The sequence below is a fragment of the Rhinichthys klamathensis genome, unplaced genomic scaffold (genome assembly GCF_029890125.1).
Source record: "Rhinichthys klamathensis goyatoka isolate OS25496 unplaced genomic scaffold, OSU_Roscu_1.1 h1tg000040l_1, whole genome shotgun sequence".
Lineage (NCBI taxonomy): Eukaryota > Metazoa > Chordata > Actinopteri > Cypriniformes > Leuciscidae > Rhinichthys > Rhinichthys klamathensis.
In genome coordinates this window covers 9708491-9729612 of record NW_026606587.1, presented here as the reverse complement: position 1 = coordinate 9729612, position 21122 = coordinate 9708491, and the positions used below count along the sequence as shown (strand labels likewise).

Below are 21122 nucleotides of genomic sequence, written 5' to 3'. Positions count from 1 at the left end.
TCTGTCCAATCAAATGCTCTCTAGAATCTAAAGCGTCCCGCCCCCTATGCTATAAATACCACCTGGCCAAAGCGAACGTTGACACGTCACGGAGCAATATGGGTTGGAGATGTGTGTTTCAACTGTACGTTGGTTAAGAATGAAATGGATAGAACTTATTCACACCTCTATTCAATCCAACGTATCATCAGCGCTCGGATTCGCTTCCAACGTGCTGTCATGGCACTTCATTGGCTATTTAAAAAGGGGGAGGAGCCATTCAATATGTCCCACTTTACACTCCTGTTTCAGTTAAAATTATGTCAACGCATCATACAAAGCTGCACGTTCCAAGGCACTTCAGTGGGCCTTTAAGACCAGGCTATCTTAATATAATAATATATCATATAATGTAATAGTGCTATAATACAGCAATAATAATAATACAATTTTAAACATTGAATAAAATAAAAATCCCTTTTGAGTATGTTTATTGGGCCAATTGTTGTGCATAATTAGTGAAACATATTCATTGAGCTCATGGCTCACATATTCAGTTGAGATGAAGCTGGTGAAGTGTGCCAGTGCGCCCGGATCATTGTGTATCGACTGTTCAAACAGCCGAGGTGGTTGAGGTCACTTACTTCAGCACTCTCTTCAGATGTTGGCCAGACCGCACACATATATTGAGTTTGCTCTGGCCTGCAGAGTATATATACATGCTGACACTGTTAGTGTGTGTGTAGACTGCTTGAAGTGTGAGTATTGTATGAAGGAACATGTAAAGGTGCTTCAGTTGCCTTAATAGTACCAGAGTAATATATAATGATATAATAGTATAATATGAGGAATCTCTTGTTGTAATCCTCTCCATGACACCGACCTTTTAGAGAAACAAAAGTGCTACTTTAACTGTTACTTGGAAATGTTCCCTGCTGCTTTTACGAGGGGAAACGGAGCATGTTTCTGGAAAGCAAAGTTTTTAGGTAAAGAAACTCAGAGAAGAGAAAATCAAGTTTTGATTCAAGTGGAACATGAGGCTTCTTTGTAATCCTGATGATGACAAAACTTTTTAAACTGGCCAGGACTTTTTTTTTTTTTTTTTTAGCTTTCAGTCTCTGAAAGCTTGAAGCTTTTTCCTTATTTGGAATATCACAAAATGGGCTTGTTTTATATTTATCTCCATAAAGTCGAGTTTTTTTCATTCAAGCCTATCTTCTTGACATCTCTAAAGAGAAACACATGCAAGTCCATATAAATAGATTTTTATATTTTCTGAAGAAAATGTGAGTGCTGAGGGTCTAGCTAGGGGTGTAACGGTATTAGTACCGTTTTTTTTGGTATGTCTTTTGCTTCGGCTCACATGTGTACCGAACAAATACAGTGTTGCTTTAAGTACTGCACATGCGTAACGTTTCTGTGTGTGGAACGTAATTTTAAACTTTTCTGACTTCAATTAATGTGTGTCTGCGAGGATCTCCAGTCCTGAGATCGCTGGACTAGTTCAGATCCGCTCTTCAGGAAGAAGAACACAGAGCATGGCAGTGTCTCCCCTTGACTTTATAGCAGCTTGCAATAATAAAGAGCCCTGTTCTCCTGCTTAAGTGACGTTTTTACAATTTATCAAATAAATCTGATGCCTTCATGTCTATGGCCCGGCTGCACAGTAGTTTCCAGTGGAATAACAAAGCAGAACAAGCGTTTCATTGTGGCCGTAGCTCAGAGGAGAGAAGGACCCCCAAGGTGCGAATTAATGATGACGGCCTGATGTAATCAGGATAAACAGTTCAGTATGAGAGCGAGAGCAAACAGAGACAGAAGAAGTCACTTCACTTCCGGGAGACATTTTGAACACCAGTATCCAACAGAGATATCCAAAGAACGTCAGAGCCTCGGTTTATTCAGTCCAGCTTTCTCGTATTTGGTAGATTTTTGCCTTTGACATGGAATCCGGTTCACATTGCAGCTAATTCTGGCCAAGAACCGCTCACTTAGACAAGAAGACACCTTCTGACTGACATAGAAACCAACAGGTTTTTTTTTCTTCACGTGCCCGGTGTCCCAGAAGTTACATAAGGGCAGCCAATTACATCTGAACAGAAGATATGTATCAAAAAGTCAATCAACGGATTTAAGGCGGTCTCATCTGAGATTAAGTTCACACCTAGCTCGTTTGGAGCATTTGTTTCAGTACCTGGCATGTTTTCTCCCTTAAAAAACAACCGGTTTTGACTGGTCATTTACACGACAACGGTGTTTTGGGGGGCTGAAAACACAAACTTTTGAAAACTGGTTTCGAAGTGCAAGTTTTTGAAAATGATACTGTTATCCATGTAAAACCGCGGATTTGTGAAAACGGTGCAACATGGGCATGCGTATTACTTGCTCAATCTGTGTTTCTTTACCTAGAGACATCGCCAATTACTGGGCTGGCAACATAATACAGCGTTTTCAGTAGTTTTTGCGGATACGTGTGAACAGGAAGCGTTTTGACAACGTTGTCGTCTGCACGCAAACAACACAAAGGAAAAACGTTTCCGTTTTTAGTACATTGCTGTCATGTTAATATACCCTTAGTTTGGTTTGTTAAGGCATATATGAACAGGGCAATCACGTTCAGATCCGCACCAAATAAATCAATCCGAGATCTCCTGAACAAGGTGGTTTTAGTCCAATTAAAAACCCATTCTGTGGAAAGAAAGCAACCTGACCCAACGGGCCAACAAACCAATCTGTATCATAATTCATAATGGGAAATGTGTTGCGTTTAAAGCAGCAGCTAACTTGTCAATCCATCTTGATGATGCTATGAGGAACATAAACGGGTGTACTCTGACTAATGAGAGGACACTTTTACTCACATATGTGACTTGCATAAACAGATTTTGGCATGCTTTGAAATGTTTCCTTGTGAAAGCGAACCGAACCGAACCAAGAAGAAGCTGCAACATTGTAACAATTCAAGTCTATGTTTTGGAACAAAGCAAATTATCTGTCTGAAAACTTCCCATTTGGAGTCCTAAGCAACATATATGTTTGTGAAAATTGTGTTGTGTTCTGATGGTTCTGATGTTTTGCTCATCACAATTAAGTCCTTTAAATGTCATTTAAATCACTTTTTCAGTGTAGCTATCTGTTCGTACACTATAGCCTTTTTAACTGGAGTATTTAATGGATTTTCCAACCCTTTCTATGGCTGTTGAAAATTTACTCGGGTCATAAGCCAAAAATGAGAAGGGGAAAAAAGTTTTAATGGTTTGAAAACACTTTTGATTCTTGCAAACAGCACCAGATAGGCAGTGGTTATAAAACTTTAACTGATCTGTGAAAAGGGGAAGCTACTACTGAGCCACATGTTCTTAAGTTAATTGCCTGGCTGCTTTGAGACTCCAATGAAAGTCTGATCATTAAAGAAATTGGTAAAACATTTCTTTGCCCTCAAAATTGCAAGATGACGCAGGATCTGTTTTAAAAGCTTTTCATTTTATTTTATTTCTTTTACTGTGGAGTTTTTTTTATATGATACATTCCCTGATTGTTGAGAATTGTTGGCGTTTAAAAAGGTTTTGCCACAAATATTTGCATTTCCAGGCCTAACTTTTGCATACTGTAAGTTACCATGGGAAGCTAGGACATCTTTAGATTTAAAGAAATAGTTCACCCAATTATGAAAATTCTGTCATCAATTACTCACCCTCATGTCGTTTCAAAGCCGTTCTTGGGGAACACGTGAGAACAAACCTCACTGGTTCTCGCATGTCAAGAAAGTACAGTATGTTTGAGCTGTTATTTAATGTGCTTTATATGGTATGTGTGGTGATTGTTTACATGGCAAAAACAGCATAAATTAAATCCGTTCATCCTATAAAGCGACTTCAAAATGCTCAAATCATATGGATTACTTTTACAACTTTTGGGAGAGTCAACATTTTGGGTGGACGGACTTTAAATGGAAGGACGGAAATCTGTCAAGTTTCATTAAAAATATCTGTATTTATGTTTAAAAGATGATCAGTCTTATGGGTTGGTAATAACAGGTGATCAGAACCTCTAAACAAATGAGTTGTGTATAAAGAAATGACATGAAACATTGATTTGAAATCATACCGTAGTATATAGTTACATTATTTTATTATGCAAGAAAAACAGAGACTACGAAGTGATACCCAAAACATGAAACTAGCACAGTCGTGTAGAGAATCAATGGTCGATTATGTGGTTTAGCTGCCATTGACCAATCAAAATCAAACATTACAGAGCACAGAGTAATAATGCAATTTATCAATGTTGTATTAAAGGGCAAACTTTCCAAAGTTCTCAGGGTTTTTATGGCGAACATTTCTTCCTCCCTACCTTTTAACTGTCCGGGTGAAACCGCTGTCTTAAAGCTTAAAGCCAACTTAGCAGTAACTGCAATTTATACTTATTCATGACTTTGCTGTTGCTTATAAGTAAACAGCGTTTGAATGTGAGAGAAAGCCGTTTGGAGTCATAAACTTGTGTTCTTGGCAGTGCTGGCAGGGGGGCTGTGTCTGGTTGATTGGAAGCACTCCTGGTGTAATTGCGGCCTAGTTAGCCCTGATTGCTGGTCCTGTGTTTGGATAGCAAACTGCAGTGGTGCTGCTACAAATTACAGCGAGTCCATCCATGCGTACTTACGTAGTTGTTGTCATCATGGATACAGATCGAAAGTGTCTTGTGCACTGCCTCAGACCTCAGCTAAGAAATTTTAGAACACAGATGCGGGTGAGATGTGTCAGGTTCTGGTTTGGAGAACAGGTCGCATTTGAGTCAGTTGTTTTGCGTAATCTTTCCAAGATTGAAAGCTCCAGCTCCAATGGTCTTGTATTCAAGGGCTTTCACATCATTTGTACTTTGTGATGCATGCGTGTAGAACTAATGCAGAGAAACAGAACCTATTTTTAGTAATCAGAGTTGTACCTTTTGCTAGCATGAATGATGAGTAGCATAATTATGCTGTCAGGCAAAGAGTGACAATAAACATAGATGGCTGGCAGTGGCGTCAGGCCACAGGGTCATTTGCTGCCATTATTTTTTAAATGATCAGACAGGAAATGGCGGGGACTATGAAATAAATGGGATCGTCCCTGCGCCAGACTCTCAGTTGCAGAAGATTATTATTTTTTTAGTTTAGGCGGAGCGTCTTATTCACATCAGTGTATAACCAGTAATATAACAATAAAAGTTTGGTTTGAATCATTCATGCTTGTTTCAGTGGCTTGGTGATGCTGGTGGTCTCTTGTTGGTTGGTGTGGCGAAGTGGTTAAGAGCATGGACTTGTGATAGAAAGATGATGGTTTATTCTCCCGAATGGTGTATGATTTGAACAACCTAGTGTTGAGTATATGCTAGTACAAAAAGTGATCAGTCTTTTTTGCCTTTTAGAAGATTGTATTTAAAGAAAGGAACCAACCCAAACATCATAGAGACTTGAGGGTTGACTCTTTTGACTTGGGCCACTCACAACAACTTCTCAACACCCTGGCAGCCTGCCAGAACATCCTAGCATTATGTCAGTGAGTTTTGTTCAGACTAAAGGCCCATTCATCAGGGAAAATAACTAAGTTTTAATAATCATTCTAATTCTGTGGGAATAAGGAAGTCCATACAACAGTTGTAACGGTACTAACGACACAGAAGTATATATTGTTTGGAGAGAAAAAAATCCAATGAACGATAAAAACATTTGCAGCCAATCAGAATCCACCAACTTTAAGACAAATTTACACATTCACCCAGTATTTACCCATTATTTTCCATCAGGTTGTCTCAACCCTGTATGTGGAACACACAGAGGATTTTTTATCATCATTTAGTGTCTGTCAAGCAAAATTAAGTAAGAGCAACCAATGATGACCATTTGGTTTGATTATAAAAATGCTATAGTACAAGATTTTCTGATTTATAGTGTAATTTTTGGTCCTTTTTGGAGCCACAAACACATGGTCTGTCATTACATTGAAAAGAGCTGCATGACCATGCTTCAAAAGGTCTCTATAGTCATTTTTGGGTGAACTATCCTTTCAAAATCAGCAAATTAAATACAATGGTAATCTGAAGAAATTAGGCGGAAGAACATTTGACGTGCTTTGTATCTCTTTATTCTGCTAATGTATTGCAAATGTCTCTGTATTGTCTTTCAGATGACAGTGAGGCAGTAGACAGCATGTACGACACAGAGCCCAATCTCGTGACCGGCGAGAGTGCGGAAGAGGAGACAGAAGACAGCATCATGTCCCCCATTGCGGTGGGTCCCACGTCCCCTCAGCCCTGCAATGAGGACTTCACTCCTAAAGAGGGCTCACCCTATGAGGTGCCCGTCTACATTCCCGATGATATTCCCATCCCTGCTGACTTGGAGCTCCGCGAGTCGTCTGTTCCAGGGGCCGGCCTTGGAATCTGGGCTAAAGTCAAAATTCGGATGGGAGAACGCTTCGGACCATACAACGGACTGCAGAGCGCCACGGTAAAAGAGACCACTTATGGATGGGAGGTACGTAGAGATGATATGGCATGCACTTAGCATATTGCTTTTTATTAGCATTATCAGAAAGTTAGTTGAAATGCTATTGGGAACACAATTAAGTCCCTGTCCCAAATGGCTCACTTGAAGTCTCGTAGGCTTCTTTTAAGTATGTCCGTACTCGTTTGGCTGACTTCAAAGTTTTCTAGGACCCAAGAACATCACGTCCAAGCAACACTACTTCACCAAAGTGTGGACTGAAGTACAGTGCTGCTAGCTGGGCAGAAATGCATAATCGTATTTCTCTTGGTCCCCTCAAAGTTGCGTTGGATTTTTTCCTCAGCGTAACTGTTTTCCGTGTTCATAGAGTTAGTTTGTGGAGTAAATATATAGGCTATAATCTGTGTGTTTACATAAAAATGGTGGTGTTTCGCGTACGTTCGGCAAATCAGTATATACTAACGTCACGGATAGTTTCTATAATGCTGGTTTAGACCCTACTCTGAAGTAGGAGCTAAATTGGTTCCTCCAAAAGGAGTTCCTAGAACTAAAATCGTTCCTAGTTCCTGCGTTGCGAACACGCCAAAATCCGGGTACTTCCGCCATAGTTCTAGGAACCATGAAAAGGTTCCTCAGATGAAGATGAACAGGGCCTCCAATGATTCAAGGCCCAATTTGACTGGTGTATGTGGTAAGTCAACCCTGCGGTGACTAGCTCACAGCCTGTGGGAAAGACATGAGCACATTATGGGGTAAAGATGTTCATTCCATGTCTCTGGGTTTTTTTCGTCTCCCCTTTTCTTTTCCATCCATCCCTGAATTTCATTTAATGGTGATTTTCAAAACCCTGATTACTGAAGATATCAGCTTTTCTCTTCTGCCTACATCTATTAGAATATACTCATTTGGTCACGCCACATGATATGGGTTATGGGAGATGCGTGGCATTTGCGTGGAGCCATATTGAACTATTAATTTTCATTTCAACATGACATCGGAGGATATTGAAATTGCTCATTAGGGCACATGCTGATTCCCCCACATGACTGATCAGACGTGAGTCGCTCTCTCTCTTTTTCTCTTCTCTCACTCACTGTGTACTTTGCTCCACTGATATATACCATTACACTCATTTAGAATTACATATGAGCGGGGCTGTACCAGAAACGTTGTCCTGGGCCCTGTGATGGAGGGGGGCCACACTAAGGTCCTCTATATTTTAACCTTCTCATTGGGTCTGAGTAAGAATTTATTTCTGAAACATTTTGACTATTTTATGCTTTCAGGTAGCATTAGGAGAGTAGTATTCTCTGTTCCATTTAACACATTTTATCATGATTTTCCCTAGAGAAATCAATGCAGAAATAGTCAGATAAATGTGCATGCACACTATGAACAGTGTGTTATTTCACTCAGCTGACCTACTGCATTTGTAAAAAAGAAAAAGAAAAAGTGCAGCATACAACCAGAACACAGCATGAAATAGTGTATCCCATCGCTCAATGCACTCGACTTGACCTTTCGTTTTTATTGCAAAGAATAAACTGGGGAACATTATTAACCAGGATTTTTAAGATCTCTTGGCACCTTTTCACAATATAGAATCGAAAAAGCAAATTAAAAAAATAAATCAATACTTTTATTCAACAAGGATGCATTAAATTGATCAAAAGTTACAGTAAAACATTTATAATGTTACAATAATGTTACAAATGTTTTCAAATAAATGAAACTTACCATTCATCAAAGAATCCTGAAAATTTTCCCACAACTGTTTTCAACATTGAAAATAATACTGAATGTGTTTTGAGCATCAAATTAGCATATTAGAATGATGTCTGAAGGGTCATGTGACACTGAAGACTGGAGTAATGATGCTGACAATTCAGCTTTGCATCACAGGAGTAAATGACATTTTAAAAAATATATTCAAATAGAAAACAGTTATTTTAAATTGTCATAATATTCAACAATATTACAGTTTTTTTGTTGTATTTTTAATCAAATAAATGCAGCCTTGGTGAACATAAGAGATTTCTTTTAAAAACATTAAAGTAACACCAGGTAACTTTTCAACCTTCATAATATATTTCCAAGTCTCTTGTGATGGTACATCGACTTACAATAGGTTGAATGACACGTCTGCCATAGCCTGACGGGGTCTGTAGCGTTTTTAATCGTACTTTTAAACGTCGGGTTTCGGGTAGTAACTGGCGAACAAAGAGAACTACAAAATTCGACTGCTTTACGGCATATACGTCACTTCCACCACCACCCCCACTTCCTTAAAATCGGACGTGCGAGCCAAATGTTATAGTCATGGCCGAAGCAGCACAGAAAAACAAGAAAGCAAAGGTTTTGTCGGAGCAAAGCAAAAAGAGAGAAAGAGAAAGTGATCGCGTTAAAGGCAGAGCGAGGATCAACATTGGGCCAGCATTTTCTCGCTGGCGTGAGCTGAAGGAGGAGGAGGGGTGCCCGACCGATGCGGACTTGGCAAAAAAAAAAAAAAATCAAATGAAAGCCTGTGTCTAAACGGCGTGCACAAGTTTGGTAGGGGCTACATTCTTGCAAGTAAATATATAAGATGTACAAAATCATATTTTAGGATACCTAACATGTCTGTGATATTTGTTTATTTGTCTTGCCTCAAGCTATAATGCAAATCGATTTGTAAAATTTGCAGATTCATTTATGGTAGCTTGATATTATAATATTGACGATATATGGTTATTATCTACCACTCAAACATTGCATTGAAGTATCTTATAGATCCAGTAAAACGGTAACCAATAGACTAGGCTACTATAATGACGCTGGCTTGTAAACGTGATCATCGCGATCATTTGTCGTTAGAAAAAAATAAAACCCATGAAATTATATTCATATGACATGCTGAAATATATGCCACTGTACCTGGGATGAAGACATTTCACACGCGACGCAAGCAGAACACCTGCATGTGACCTCCTCCTACAGTGTTCAGGGCTATCGTGGTTGTCAACAATTGCACGTGCATGTAGTAGAGGTCAAGAGGACAATACTGTTTCCCAACTGTAGGGGGACCCCACCCCGAGAGCAAAAGTTCCCTGGTGTTACTTTAAACATCTTACAGATCCCAAACTTTTGAACGGCAGTGCATGTATATATTAATTGTCAGTATGCAGAACACTGGCATTCCAAAAATAGCCATTAGAAACATGCAATAATCAGTCCAGAGTCATCAGCTAAACACCATGCTTTCATATTTTTTTTCTCTCAAGGAATTAATATTTTTGCTTTCGACGTGTTTAATTCCCCAGAAAAGGCATTCTAACGGTCTTGCTGCTTTGGGTTGGATTCTCCACGACCGATGCTCATCAGAATCCGACACCCAAGAGAAAGCTTCTCTCTCTTTCTGCTTTCTGTCGCTCTCTTGCTGTCTCTGTCCTCCTGACACAACTCTCAAATTTCAGCCCTAATTTACACGCTCAAGTACTTTGGCGTTATGTTTTATAAAGAGTACACTCAAGGCCCTGGCTGACAGCGTAACGATTGACAAGGAGCACATCTATGGGTATTTGCTCATGCGCACACACACATACACACACTCGCTAAAGACCGGAGAGACATCTGTTGGACCATCTGTGACAAACCATCTATAAAAATGATGCTTGTTAGCAGCTGCCGGAAAGCGGATGACAGTGTGTTGTCTTAATTTTAGGATTTTCTGTTTAATCGCATTATTTCTTTCTTATTCTTGTGAATTGTAATAGCCATTTCCCCAATCCCACCTTAATAAGCAGATAACTATAAGTATAAACTAAAAAAATAAAAAATACTGTTTACATAGTGACTGTGGCGGTTTCAAAACATTGCTCTGTTTGTTTGAGCATCCTCACACAGCAACAACCAATGGTGTGATATTGGGGCGTGGCTATCTGTTCGTCCGGCCAATGACAGACGGGGGGGGGGGAGTGTTTTGGAAATATTGCAATTCTTTTGTTTCTGCTAGTGGTGCAGAAACCACACTCTTCACCTTTAAAGGGTTGTCGTGTGGCAATCATTTCACTCACGGCTGTTACAGCTATACTTTGTCTTACGTTTTAGGGCATTCGATGTTTTACTCAGAAGAAAAATGAAAACAATCATTCAGAAACCTCAAGCTCATAAAACATCTGGTTTAAAAGGTGGAAAACTAAAAGGAAACATCTAAGCCACATCCTGTCTGCCCCATTCGCCATGGTTGGAGGGTTCTTGCTCTTGTTAGAGATAGTCATAACAGTCGGACACAGATAGCCATCGCGCTGTCCCCGAGGAGCTGGACTCGGATACGTCATCACTCCACCCCGACTCTTAGACAAATAGACAGAAGTGAGAGAGCAGAGCAGCTAAGAGCAAAGAGTCAGAGGTGTTAATAGAGCGGGATTACAGACCGGCCACAATGGGCCAAACACAGACACATATCCACCGAGTGTTTAAATCACAGATCTAAGAGCTCACATGGTTTCTCATGACTGCAAAACATGTATATGCTGGATAACCAATGTCATTCTCTAAGACTTCCGTCTGTGGTACAATCACTTTTTTATATTTTAGGCTGCAAACAAAACACAAAACTGCTTTGTCTATGTCCACATGAAAAAGAATCTTCTAAGTGACTGATTTGAAAGATTCTGCATATTCAGGAACTCCACATGTCACATATAGGGCTCCTCATTGTTAGAATTTCGCATTTTGCTAAGTTTAGTTGACATGTTGCTAAGCCAACTCCGTCTAAAAAGTATTTATTGATATTCCAGTAGCTTATTTGATCTGGTTTGGGTATTTGTCAGCCGGTCAGGAAGACAAGACGCACTGTGAAAAAGAGTACTTGTTACTTTAAAATAATTCATATTAAAATGCTCACTGAATGTAATGTTTTCAGACACTTAATTGCAATTAAATGAAAATGTATTATATTTGACATTTATATGGTATACAACTAGCTGAACTTTACAGTGGTTTATTGACCCACTATAACTTTTATGTTAAACCAAAATATACTTTCATGTCATTTCTTTTGAAACTTGTATGTTTAGTTTAAAACAAACCAGCATTTTTTTTAGAGTGTGTTATTCTATATTACATGTAAAGTTAATATATTTTTAAATGTCATTTTGAATTGTAACTTCAGCATTACAAATGTGTACTTACACATATACTTAAATATTACTTAACCCAAATTTGGGTCAAATATGGACAAACCCAAATGTTGGGTTAAAAATGTAATTTAAACATTTAACCCAATGGCTGAGTTTGTCCATATTTGACCCAAAGATGGGTTAAAACAACCCAGCATTTTTTAGAGTGCAGACAGTAAAAATTATACTTTACATGTGCTTTATGTTAGTCACATCAAAATGTTTTCTTCTTTTACAGCATGGCGAAAGATTATTAAAACAGAATGATTTAAAATGCACTTTAAAGTAAAACTTTTGGTAACACTTTACATAAAGCATTTAATGCATTATAAAGGTATTCATAATGTATGTTATAATGCATTATATATTTTCATAAATAATTGTAACCAAAGTTAAAATGCATTATAATATTTAATATAATCTGAAATTGGTTAAATTGGTATTTTCTAAAGGCGTAACATAAGTATTGCAATGTATTACAACTGTTACTATTATTCATGAGACCATACAATGCATTATAAGGTGCATTACAAGGCATTATTAATGCATTATATATTAAGACTTTGAGTTAAGTGCTCATTCGACATTATTAAGAGTGTACTTAAGTGTATTAAGTACCATAGTCTCAAAAGTGTACTCTTTATTATTTCATAAATAATATATTATCTGCAAGTACAGTTTTTAAAAAATACATTTTTAAGATTTGAAAAATACAAGTGCGCATTCAACACAGTTAATCACACTTGTTTTTTTTTTTTGTCAAACAGCTAAACTAGAAAAACTAGTGTATTTTATATCAATACGGGTTAAGTACAGAACACTTCTCTCTCCCGGTCTGGCATTTTGTAGGGATTTCTGTCACCTGAGCTCATGGCAAAGCATTCTGGAATTGTTATTTAATATTTCGTGTAATTTGATTGTTTTCAGCTATGAATGAGAGTGCAGTACATATTCCGATTCCCCATATAGTCTGCTTACATGCAGTACACTATCCTGCCTACCTCCAACAGTAATGAATCTGCCTTGAAATGCCGTCTAGATAGGCAGCTCAGCAGGTTTTGGACCCGAACGGATGTGTGTGAGCGTTGGCTTGCTGCTGCAGGTGTGGGTTAATGAGAAGAGACTGCAGGTAGAACAGAAAGTGGTCTTCTGTCTGTCCCCCAGGCTGTCCTGTCTCGACTGAAGAGGTGTTAACTCAGATTCATTTCAGCGAGACGGACAGCTCAATCTCCGAGATGCTTAGCCTCGGGGCTTCACTCCCAGAGACACTCTGTCTCTGCCCACAAAGCACTGCTCAGGAACAAGAGACAGAGCCCGTCTATTTAAAAGCCATTATGATTCTCTTTATCACAACATATTATAACAGCGACCCCGGACACAGACGCTTTCAATCAGATCTGTTTGTGAGCTGGACTCCGGGGTCCCGGGGAGGAAGGTTTATTGCCAGTGGCTCTGTCGGTTTAAGGGGGCCGATGGTGTGATGGCACTAGCTGGGGTATTGACGGAAGTGCCGAACACACTATAGAACGTGAGGTGGGACGCTGGCAATCCAACGTGAGATGCTGTCAGATTAGTTCCATAGGGGACTGCTGTCACCGTGCCTTTATGTGTGTGTGTGTGTGTGTCAGTCCGTCTACTGCCAGACATGACTAGAGGGGACAGTGTGAGCACAGGCCGTGTGTGTGTGTGCTTCTCAAGTAATATCTTCCTTTATTGACATATATAGGGAATGTCAACAAGAGCAAGATAAAACAACAACTATAAAGCATACTATAATGCATTTTGTGGAAGAACATTGTTTTTGTTTGTGCTTCGGCTCTGCGTGACTGTGTGTATGAATATGACCCTTCACAATATATAGTGCTTTACAGTGAACTCTGTTAGAGAGCTACAATGGCAATTTATCTGTTCAGTAAAATACCTTGCTCAACTGTTGAGTTATGAAAACGCCATCTCCACATGGCTTTCACACCATTTCAAATCCCTCAGTTCTCTCCATCCCCGAAAAGCCAAGCCAATGTTGATTCTCGTTTTATTACGAGCTCTGTCGCGTTCTCCTTTTGCCAGCAGACTCTCCTCTGTTCAGCGTGACATTTAGCTCCTTCATGTCAACCTTTCTTGCTCATTAACCTCTGTCATTCCCACACCATACACGTGCCAAAGTAGCCGGAGCAACTTTTCTCTATTTACAGATATGATGGTGTGTATGGAATTTCCCGCAAAAACCATCCAGACAGGTCTTAAATATAAACACTTCTAATAGGCTTATCATAGGGAATCAAGGTAGGACAAAAACACGTTTTGGATGAAGGATTGATTATGCATGACTCATTATTTCAATTTAGTTAATTTTGAACAAAAAAAAGTCACAGTTTATCTTTAATCGAAATTAATTTAACTGAATTTTAAAGGGCTAGTTCACCCAAAAAAATGAAAATTCTGACTTTTATTCACCCTTATTTTGTTGCAAACCTTGCTTTTTTTTTTGTGGAACCAGTATTATATTCATATTATTTATATATTTGTATATATTATAGTGTATTTATTAGGGCTGTCAGTTAAACGCGTTATTAACGGCGTTAACGCAAACCCATTTTAACGGCGTTAATTTTTTTATCGCGCGATTAACGGTCTTTTTGGCCAAGCGAACTTTGTAGTTTTTTTCACATGATTTTGCAACAGGACGCGGCATGCGCGCTATGAAACCCATTCATTTCAATGGCTTGCGCCGCGCAAGGACGTTTTGAAAGCACAAGTGGATCTAGCTAGACCGGAAACAAAACAACAGGTACGCCGCACACACTTGTTTGGGCTTGCGAGCCGGCCAAATAGTTGGTTAACGTTACGTTTTGAGTGGATGACGAGCGCGAGACGGTGAAATGGATGCCAATAAGATTCTGAATGGAAAGTTTACTTTTAAAAAGTTGCCAAATGGTCCCATTGACAAGACCAAAGTGATCTGTGTGTTTTGTCGTTGTGACCTGAGCTATCATCATCGCAGCACGTCCAGTCTGAAATACCACTTGATGATGGCCAAGCACACACACACACACACACACACACACACAGCTGATGCGAATTATCCGCCCCCTCGTCAATATCAGGATCTCGCCAGTATTTCTTTCACCCTTTTATTGATGGACAGTGTTACATTGTGTGAGAGATTATTTGCTCCAAGTGAGAATGTTAGTGTGAAATTGAACACAGTATTGTCAATGTTGTTTTCAATAAAAAAAAACATTTGCACAAAGCAAGCCGATCCACTTTTCCATGTTGATAAGAGCATTAAAATGAGAAAAAAGAATGGGACAAAAAGAAATCAAGAGACATTTAGAATAGATAAAAATGTGCGATTAATCGCGAGTTAACTATGACATTAATGCGATTAATCACGATTAAATATTCTAATCGTTTGACAGCACTAGTATTTATATATTACAGTATTTAGACATTTTTAATTAGCTTTTATTTTTAAATTTTCAGTTTAAATTTTAAATTTTAGTTTAAGTTGTGTGCTTTTGGTAATTTTTTTATTTCTATTTAGCTAGACATTGAGCCATAGGTTTATCTATTTAGCCTTTTATTTTCTGTTTTACTCATTAACCAAGGCAAATTGTAAGTATTTTTTCAAGTTAATCTTGAAAGTTCAAGTTTTTTTTTTATGTTTAGGTTTTTTCCGTTCTAATATTCTTTCTAATATTTAAATCTTATTTTATTTAAACTTCATTTCAGTTAACAAAAATATTTTCAGTAGTTTTAGTCAATACTGTGTAGAGCACAAAAAGAAAAATGCAGTATAAGATTGTTTGATGTCTGTGAAATAAAATGAAATTTGTTCTCATTGCACAAAAATGTCTTGGCGCACCATATTTGAATGTTCACATGAATACTGGACAATTCATACATTTTGCAGGACTCGCCGGGGAAGGGATACTTAATTATGGAAGCCAAAATTATGTTTGGTAATTGCCTTTTTAAAAAAACTATTATTAATGTGCTTTAACTTCCTGAAACAGTCTTGTATCTCACTTTTCCTCTGGTGCAGGACACATCTACTGATTTTTACAACCTCAGTGAGTATTTTTAGCAGTAAATGAATAGTTTATGTGGGTGGTGGCACTGATAGAACTTTACTTCAACAACAAACCTATAAGGAGACTCTTTATTCAACCAAGAAACAAAAGAATCAATGTATGAGGGAATCAGAGAAGGAGAAAGCTTGCTATGGCATTTCTTCAAAAGCCAGATAAATGATGTGTACACACGCCGTGCCCTGGCAGTGTCAGCGGGCGTGGTGGGAGATCTGATGTTAAACCCAGTTTGACCTCGGTGATGTTGTTTAGTGTCATTTATCGTAAGCTTTTCTGTACCCATCCCTTATGTTCTAATTTACACTGTCAGACATTTAAGTATGTTATGAAAACGGAAGGACAGAGACATTTTTTTTTTTTTTGTCAACATGTAACAGGAATTGCTTCTAAGAATCATTTGATTCTGTAATGCTTGAGCGAAACTGAACAATCCAGTTATAAGCTGTGGAAAGATACACATGACAAACCGTGAATATACAGTATGTGCATCACTGGAGAAGTCCGTCATCTTTGTGTGTGTTTTTTTTATTTTTTATATTCAGGTAACACTTTATTTTACAGTGTCCTTGATACATATGTTACATGTAACAGTAAATTATGCATAATTACATGCAACTAACCCTCAACCAAATCCTTATCCTACCCTAACCCTATAGTAAGAACATGTAGTTGCTTAATATTACTTAGTACTTTAACACATAATTACACTGTAACAATGACACCTTAAAATAAAGTGTAACCAATAGTCATTTCCAAGACCTATTCGGCCGAAAGGTGTTTTTGTCCTCTCTGTATGTAATGAATAACCTCTCATTGGTTTTGCCAGTACAACTCAACAGTGATTTTACAGTACTCGAAATGTGTGCTTCACCATTTACTTCCGATTCTGTTTCATAGAGATCTCTAAGGCTATCGATGCCACCCGTCCTCTATTTCTCCACCTCTTGGAAAACTTCAAAGACTTTGACCTAGGGATGACTTTGTTGCAACGCAAACTCCCTATTTGCCTTTATGACACAAGGTACTTTTCCATATCAGCATTATTCATCCTGCTGAAAAAAAAGCTCGACCTCGCCATTTTCTCATATTTGCCGTGCTGTTGACTTAGCGATACCTGGTGCTGGAAGTGTTCGCTTTGCGCCTTTGGTCTACGTGACAGATGTTTGATTCTCCATGGTTGTTCCTCATATTTTTGCCCGAATTCCTTTGTTTCCTGATCCGCCTCTGACAGGCAGCTTTCATGCCCGTGGTTGACTTTGTTTGTCCTTACGCTAACATCCCTCTTGACTTGAGCGCCACGCCTCGGCGCTATCTGTCCTGACCCTGCCTTTCACCTTTCTGTTTGCCAGCTTTTGTGTCGAATTGCTTAGCCACTAAGCATTTGTGGAGATACTCCATCGGCACAGTTGCAACTTGTCTGCTCGGTTTGTTGAACATCTTGTGAAGAATGTACAGAGAGGTTGCCTTAAAGGTGAACAATGCTAATGGTTTTTGGAAAGAAAGACTGAGAATGATTGACAATTGGACGAGAGGTTTAAAGAGATGCAGTATTTGGAAATGTCCTCTGTGATTTAGAACTGATGTGAGTCATTTTGCAATCTTCAAACCAAGGAAGTCAGTAATACCTGAAGAAAGCTTTATGTTAGCATTTCCATTCATCTCAAGGCAGGGTTCTCTTTAAAATCTGCCAATTTTGCTAATGGGGAAACAAAACTTTTTTTAAAGGATATCACCTGAGATAAATGTAATCTAACAGCCAAAGGAAAATAATTAATATTGTTTTATATTTTATATAAAATAACGTCAATTTCACCCTTTTCACAGACCTCCAAAACAGCATTGGAGGTAATAATAATAATAATAATAATAAGTAAATTAAATGAATCCAAAATATTGAATATTATTACATTATATTATTATAATATATTTAATTACAATTATATTTAATTATATTTAATATATTAGTTACGAAAAAGTAATTCATTTTACAATATGATTGATTACTATAATTTTAATGTAAATAATTATTTTTTCTCCATAAAATAAAAGTATTTGGGGTTTAAAACTAAACTGGACCCACGGTATGGACAATAAAACACTTTTCTAAAAATCTGCTTTTGTGTCCACAGAAGAAAATAAGGAATACAGATTCAGAAATGTAAATGATGTGAGGATTTTTATTTTTGGCAAACTATCCCTTTAAAGCGTTTAAATATCCCCAGGTTCGCGTTTAAAGTCTGTTTAGAGAGAACGCCGTCGTCTTAGTGGCCCCTAATGTAATAACAAATGATAATTTTGCTGGAAGTGAATCAATCAAAACCAACTTTAGCTGGAAATAACATTATTCAAAAATCGCTATAAAGCCAAAACAATCTCTGTTACCGTAAATTGTATGTTTATCTCTGTAAAGCTGCTTTGAAACAATCTCCATTGTTAAAAGCGCTATATAAATGAAGATGACTTGACTTGACTAAAGCTTCCATACATATTTCAGGTAATTAATTTGCAGACAGTTGCATAAAACAGATAGATAGATAGATAGATAGATAGATAGATAGATAGATAGATAGATAGATAGATAGATAGATAGATAGATAGATAGATAGATAGATAGATAGATAGATAGATAGATAGATAGATAGATAGATAGATAGATAGATAGATAGATAGATAGATAGATAGATAGATAGATAGATGCGTCAAAATGATTTGTTGTAAAAACATATCTTAATACCACAGGCTCATTATTGTGCAAATATTCTCCCTTTCCGATCCACATGGCATTAATCAATATGTCTCCTGTGGACTTTGAGATCTCTGTTGACCAGCATATATTAGTTTTGCATCATTGAGAGCCAACCTTTGTTTATGCACAAAGAGAAAGGCGCAAGTCAAAAACACTGTAAAACCTTCTACTCACATTCATTTTATGGAGTTTTTAAACATGCCATTAGCCAATTTAATCCAATTTTCCCAGTTTTCAGAGCACTTGAGTAGGACAGATTACACCTAATATTAAACATATGGTCCATGTTGCTGTGTCTACACCAAAGGAGCATTTTAGGAGCTTTGAAAGATGCCCGCCTTTCTTACGTCTTACCGAAACATTGTCAATTATTCCCAGGAACACAGTAATTGATAGCGGGGGAAGAGGGCAGCAAATTAAATGTCAGGATTTATTAGTGCATTGATGCCTTATCATTTGTTCATAACCAATTACCCCATCTGTTAATTAATCTTGCACTTTAATGAAAATTGTTCATACAGCCGGGCGATAACAAGGTCTTTAATTTGGGTTTTCTCATCTTTTGCCATTCTCCAACTTGCATAGCATTATTCGAGGTTTTTGCACTCTAAACAATGCTGGGTTGTTTTAACCCAAATGTGGGTCAAATATGGACAAACCCAAATGTTGGGTTAAAAATTTAATTTAAAATGTTAACCCAACTTCAACTTTCACTTACAACTGTAAATTTTTTAATGACATTTTTAACCCAACATTTGGGTTTGTCCATATTTGACCCAAATTTGTGTTGAAACAACCCAGCATTTTTTAGAGTGTGCTAAGGCAAGCATCTCTATTAGTATTAGTATTACTTATAGCAACTGTACGTGTTATTTACATTGATTTGTGATACGTGCAAGTTTCCAGGTGGATCGCCCAGCGACATTAATCAAACATTCCCTTAACCTCTGTTTCCATCTGGGTATGAGCAGGTTACTGGAGGCCTGTGAGTAGTGTGTGCAGTGAAAACCCATCATTCATGCGTGTGTTGATGAATAGGCCCATCACGGTCTCTTGTGCCCCGGGGCCACTGCAGACACTGCCTCCTCTCTCCACTACACTGAATCATGATGATGTTTATGTTGCTAATTACAGTGATATTTTCACATTGAAAGTGTGTATTTGTTTCTTCCCAATGATATTTGTCTCTTCTCGCTGAAGTTAATCAAATTCACATTCGAGTCAGTGTTCTCAACGACTTTGTGTTTTCTTTACAGAAGCTAAGATCAATGGCTCCTACAGTCCGTTAGGTTGTACTAAATAACTGATGTGTGGTTTTGACACTGGGGTCATTGTCAGGCAACGGTGACTTTTGTACATCACATTTATTTCATTTGAAACAGTTACTGCTGAAGCTCACCATATTTCTAAAAACACCCTTAATGCCTACATACTCTGTCACAGTTAGCTTGAAATGCATGTATTTATCATTTTTAATAGGCATTTTAATGTGCATTGTAGTAAATTCATAAAACAATGTTAATGATCTATATGCTATTTCTCTTTCAAATCATGTTTTGTGTAATGCTCATTCAAACCCATTACATTTCAAATGTTTTACAGTTGAATGACAGTTCAAAAATGGCTAAAATAAGCTTAAAATGACTTTTTTCTTTTTTAAATAGACCATTTAGCTGTCTTACATTCAAAATGTTTTGGGTTGAGTGCATTTTTTTTAAGTGTTTGTCTCTTGAGGACTAATACAGCTATTTCTTGCTAATACAGACCCACTGCTTTTATATTATATCCTCCTGAGACCCAGAAAAAAAAAGTTTTTTGAATTTAGTTTTTTTCCATGTCATCACACTGTTTAGAGCACAATAAACAAATGGTAAAAAAACACATATATAAAATAATATTTTATTCATACGTTATGCTATGTCCTCTGTAGTGGACGCCAGGACTAAGTTGTTTAAAAAATAAAATGACATGAAATTATATGTATAGGCAAAAACAATGGGATTTTTTTTTCAATCACCAATAAATTTTGGGGTTTCAGGATTTTTTCAACCAAAATTTGTATAAAGATTATTCTCAACTATGTTATGAAAGAAATAATGGAATGAATTGATACACAATTTTACTTTTTGCAATATGTGGGTAAAATGGCCATAAATTAATATTCCCATTCAATGCAATGTATCTATACACTGTATCTAATTTGCACATTAATGTGTTCTTGGAGCAACATTTAATGAAAAAAGAAGTGTAACAATTGGAGTAATTATTGGCAACATTTTAATAATATCATCTAATATTTCATAGGAATATTGATGTATAATTTATCTCCATATTCACTTGTTGTGTCTCCCAGAATGCCTGATAAACATGGTTTTAGTCCTGATGTCCTCTACAGTGGACACGTTTGAAATCAATGCCCTGTTCTGTAACAGAAAGTATTTTTTTTATTTGAAACCCCTTAACATTTTCCTGAGATGTTGTTTTATGAAATACAATTAGAAAAAGTAGTCCAATTTAAATATAATTACAATATATTATCATATTTCCATAAGAATGCTACATTTGATCACTAAATTAATGTCAGACATTTTTAAAGACCAAGGAGAAGTTGTTTTCATGGTGAAACCTCCAAACATTTGGTATCTCTGAAAAGTCCTGAATGT

The 21122-nt window shown here is 37.4% G+C and overlaps 1 protein-coding gene across 9 annotated transcripts in view; it reads left to right on the top strand.

Moving 5' to 3' along the window:
* The window catches only part of prdm16 (PR domain containing 16), a 248813-nt gene that overhangs the window by 71584 nt on the left and 156107 nt on the right, over positions 1–21122 (top strand). For all 9 annotated transcript variants that reach the window (XM_056246794.1, XM_056246791.1, XM_056246788.1 and 6 more), the window contains exon 2: positions 6144–6493. In XM_056246794.1, coding sequence (XP_056102769.1) covers positions 6144–6493 — 350 coding nt within the window. The remainder of the gene's footprint in view (positions 1–6143; positions 6494–21122) is intronic.